The 4,803-nt window shown below is 50.0% G+C and overlaps 1 protein-coding gene across 1 annotated transcript in view; it reads right to left on the bottom strand.

Moving 5' to 3' along the window:
- Positions 1-2,357: 2,357 nt before the first annotated feature.
- The window catches only part of Tm4sf19 (transmembrane 4 L six family member 19), a 3,930-nt gene continuing 1,484 nt past the window's right edge, over positions 2,358-4,803 (bottom strand). Inside the window, exons 3-5 of the mRNA XM_004644548.2 lie at positions 3,658-3,827; positions 3,302-3,485; positions 2,358-2,388 (exon numbers count right to left, since the gene is read on the bottom strand). Coding sequence (XP_004644605.1) covers positions 3,305-3,485; positions 3,658-3,827 — 351 coding nt within the window. The 3' untranslated portion in view covers positions 2,358-2,388; positions 3,302-3,304. The remainder of the gene's footprint in view (positions 2,389-3,301; positions 3,486-3,657; positions 3,828-4,803) is intronic.

Raw genomic sequence — 4,803 nt, 5'->3', positions numbered from 1 at the left:
CACACACACACACACACACACACACACACACTAAATGTAATAAATAAAAATAAATTTAAAAAAAAAAGGCTAAATGTGGTGTTGGGAGGTGGAGCCTGGTGGGAAGAGGAGGTCACAGAGGTGTGGTACAAGATGTATCTTCCCCTTCCTCTCATCCCTCTCTGGCTTTTGACCTGCCATGGGCTGTTTCTCTTCTCCAATCCCTTCTGCTGCCCCACCCTGCCAAAAGCCAGCTGGCTTTAACTAAATACATAGCCTCTACAAATTGTGAGCCAAAGTAAACCTCTTCTCCTTTAACTTGTGGCCATTTGGGTCTTTGTTTTTTCCCCCCTCAATACCGGGGATCAAACTTGGGACCTTGTGCTTGCCAGGCAAGAGCTTATGCCACTGAGCTATATTCCCAGCTGGAGTATTGTGTCTTAGTGGAGCAGAGAATAACTAAGACAGTGGCTTTCCTTTATTACTGCCATTTGAAAACTTTGATGGCCCCTCTGGCTGGCCCTACCTCAAGCATTCACAGGTCCCTGTGTGTAAGCCCGCTCTGATATGACTGGTTTGGTGAGCCTTTCTTCAGGCCCTGGCCTGCAGATTAAGGTCTACGCAGAGGCTGAAGGCGCAGGTGCACACCCTGCACCCACTGTGAGCGCCCCTACTACCTCTGTAACTGCCCAGGGTCTGGCAGCACCATGGCATCTCTGGCACAAGTGTTACATCTGAAGACAAGCATGACTCCACCTACACAAAAGTGTGACACGTCTTGCAGACAGGTGCTGTTTTCTCCTTGCTGTGTACGAAACACTGTAAGAAATGATGCTTCAGCCAGATGTGGTAGTGCGTGCCTGTAGTCCCTGCACTCAGGAGGCTGAGGCAGGAGGAAAAAACCCATATCTCTAGGAAGCACTTTTCCTCATCTTTTATAATCTCTTCGATTGTTTTCTCACCCTATTCACTGCAGTCAAGCAAAAAATACACAGGAGGTGGTACATATGTCAACTTAATGAGCACTTTATTATAATATCTTTACTAGGGCTCGTGGTATAAAAAAGACTAACACTGAGGCCTTTCCTGGCAAGAATAAACAGATTTGGCTGGGAGTGCCAGAATATTAAACTATATAAGGTGTCACGCACTGTATCAGGATCAAGGTGGGAAGATAAAGAAGGCCCTGAATTACAAACCTGATTTATACAGTCATGAGGACTGTTTCATGGACACAGTCACTGTCCATGACAAACAGCTGAGGAGTTTAGCAAAGAGTGCAATCTTGGGGCCAGGGAGATGGCTCAGTAGAAGAAGCACTTGCCTGGCAAGCACAAAGGCCTGAGTTCAATCCCTGGTTCCGCAAAAAAAAAAAAAAAAAAAAAAAAAGTGCAATCTTTAATTGTTCTTTCTGCCAAGTCTTACAAATTTTAGACAATCCCTAACTTACAGAAAACCTGTTTTCCACGCTGTGTGATAGTACTGTGTACTGCTAGCCTGTCACCCTCAATGCAAACACTGGTGCCTCCAGTTAAGCAGCACTGCAGGCTGGGAGTTAACACTGACAGATCAATGCACTCGGTGGCCCTGCTGCTTTGTGGGCACGTGTCCGCACCAAGCTGTCACATCATGCTCTTCTTCCAAGCTTCACATGGGACATGGTGTCCAAGAGAAATGTTCTTTGTCCTCCAGACATAAAAGCACCAACCGGAAGCAGGATACACAGCTCTGAAGATGGGCCTCCCTCCTCTGCATAGGACTAGGAACCAAAAAACACCCTCCTGATCCAGAGTGACTGTCACAAAAGCACACGCGACCATTGACAGCTTTTCTTCTTCAGAAAAGGTTTACCTGACCTCCTCCTGCTGAATAAAGCCACGCCAGCCCGGAGCTCTCCTCCTCTCTCCAAGGCCTTTTTCCCTCCCTCCTCCCCCAGTCAGAACCTGAGATTGAATTCCAGAGAGCGAAGGCTGGGTGGTACTGTCGCTATGGAGCTGCACTCTGACCTCAAGGCTGGAAGTCCTGGCTCCCACCGCGTGCACCGCAGGGCTCTTGTATTGCTGTGAAGGAAGGAGCCCCCCCTACATGTGTGCAGTGGGACAGGAAGGTGTGTTGTCTGGCTGAGGCTGGAAAAGGCAGTGCTGGCCTCCAAAGCTCCCCTGGGTAGCACGGAGACAAGGAGGGGTCAGCTGTCCACTGGGAACTGTCTTGCTGCACGGAGAGGCCCCTCTCACCTTGAGGCCTGCCCCAGGATGGGTGAGTACACATGCATCTGTGTACACAGCCCAGCTTGTCCAAAAGTACACGAAGCCAGGCGTGGTGTCACACACTTGTAATCTTAGCACTTGGGAGGCTGAGGCAGGAGGACTGCCATGAGTTGGAGGCCAGTCAGGACTACATAGGGAGACCCTGTCTCAAAAAACAAAAACAGCAAAAAAAGTAGATGTAAGTTAGCATGCGCACACATTCGTGTTTGTGTGTGTGTATGTGTGTGTGTGTGTGTGTGTGTGTAGTGCTGGGAACACAAGTCTGGGCCTCCCACATGCTACGAATGTACTGGATCACAGAGCCACACCCTCAGACCCTAAATTATCTTTCACTTTCCACAATTGTTTGGCAGTGTGTGTCCTTGGGCGCTACACAAGTTTTTGCAGCTCAGCCCCAGCCTACCAGGACCCTGAAGTGCGAACTTCAAGACCCACACAGCAGGGCTCCATGATGCTATATGTGGGACAGGGTGCAGCGTCTGGACTGGGGCACTCCCTCCTGCTGTCCCTCTGTCCCTGGTCCCCATACTGGCAGCCCTCCCTGGCCACAGCCCCAGGGATGAAAGGTGAGGTTGTATTTGGAGGGGCCAACCTCTGTAGAGCTCTGGTTACCATGGTAATGGCTCTGTCCTGGCCACATGGGTGAGGAAATCAGCCCATGGAGTTTGGGGACACACAGTACAGTCCATAGCAGTTGGTGACCTTGAGAAGATAAAGTGCTGACTTTTTCTTAACCTAGCTGTGTGCTTTTGGTTCACAACCCTTTATGGTCTGGAGATTTATGTAGCCCATTTTCCTGCTTGCTTGCTTGCTTTTGTGTGACAGGGTCTCACTATGCAGTTCAGGTTGGCCTTGAACTTACTATGGAGCCCAGGCTGGCCACAAACTCCCAGCAATCCTCCTGCCTCAGCCTCCTGAGTGCTGGGATTACAGGCATGCGCCACCACGCCCTCTTACTGTGTGCAGCAAAGGGACGCACATTTATCTTGCATAGCCACTGCTATAGGAAGGGCTGCAAGGAGGCCTGCAGGAACCTGGGCATCTAGGCATATTACCTGTCACTCCTCACAGAAGCTGCAGAAGAGGCCGAGGAGGCTGTTGACGGAATGGATGGCCACCAGAAGAAGCTGGAGGGCACTCACGCACAGGAGAACAGAGAAGAAGGCTACGTGCCAGACAACAGCCTTGGAGGGCTCCAGGCAGACTGAGCTCCAGAGGGAAGGATCATACAGATAATTTCTGTCCTCCAAAAAAGGTTCAGTTAGGGAGTAAATAAGGAATCCAGGCAGCAACCCAAGAGATGGCCCCAAGCCAGGCATGGTAGCGCACACCTATAATCCCAGTGCTTGGGAAACTGAGGCAGGAGGGTCTACCTCTGCAAAGACCACAAATCCAAGTTCCCAGCACTTACTTGTGCCGCAGGTCTTTGAAGGGGTAACCATATTTCCACGCCTGTGTCTGATTGAAGGATGAGATGTCAAACATACACAGTGGGCCATCTCTCAGGGCCACTCCGGAAGTGACAAAGCAGATGAGGGCTCCAAGCAAAGCCAAACCACTGGCAAGCAGAGCGGTGAGGATCTGCAGAGAGTGAGGGTAATAGGAAACATCCAACTCTCCTGTCCCCAGATTGTCCTCTCCCTCCCTGGGGTGGGGGATGCTTTGATCCCCAGCACTTCCTTTATAGCGTGGAGAAGGAGCGAGGGAAGGGGAGAGGCCCAAGAAAGAGACACTGGCACTTGAGCCTGCACCTTCCTAACTCTGGACTTTGGCTAGCAGGTTGACACCAGAGACCCTTGCATCTGGACTTTGCTTGGCTCTGTGAAAAGGGACAGATTGGCTTCACAAGCCCAACTCTGAGTTCTCTGAGGAAGGGTGGCCATGCCTCTTCCTCAAATCTAGGTTAAAAGGCATGCAGGGAATGAGAGAGAGAAAGGTCAAGGTTGCAGGCAAGGCCTGAGTGGCCCCATTACACCCTGTGGCTGCCCAGAGAGACTCCCTCCGGTCTCCAACCCTGCACCTTCACCTCCCTGCCTGCAGGTCACAGTGAATTTCTTCCTTCCACAAGAATGCATGTTTCTGCATGTTTGTTTTTTGTCTTTTTGAGACAGGGTTTCACTATGCAGTTCAGGCTGGCTTTGAATTCACAGGGATACTCCTGCCTCAGCCTCCTGAGTTCTGGATTACAGGCACGTACCACCAGGCCTGGCAAGAATGCATAATGCATGATTTTAATATGTGACTAAAACCTACAGAGTTTTCTTTTCTTTTTTTTTTTTTTTCAGAGTTTTCTTTACAGTCATTTTCCCACTGCTGTCAAGCTGGGGAGGGGGGTGTCAGGCAAAGGTGCTTTGTGAGTTTTAGCCCCAAGTTAAAATATTCAAGATTGCCTGCCAGGGTGGTACTTATGTGTAATCCCAGTGCCTGGGAGGCTGAAAAAGGAGGATCTCAGTGAGTTCAAGGCCAGCCTAGGCTACATAGTGAGACCCTGTCTCAACCTCCCCTCACAAGAAAACAGAAAGAGAGAAAAAATATATATATGTGTGTATATATATAT

The sequence above is a fragment of the Octodon degus genome, unplaced genomic scaffold (genome assembly GCF_000260255.1).
Source record: "Octodon degus isolate 3935 unplaced genomic scaffold, OctDeg1.0 scaffold00203, whole genome shotgun sequence".
NCBI classification, from domain to species: Eukaryota; Metazoa; Chordata; class Mammalia; order Rodentia; family Octodontidae; genus Octodon; species Octodon degus.
The sequence above is the reverse complement of the archived record's forward strand: the minus strand, read 5'-3'. Positions and strand labels throughout refer to the sequence as shown.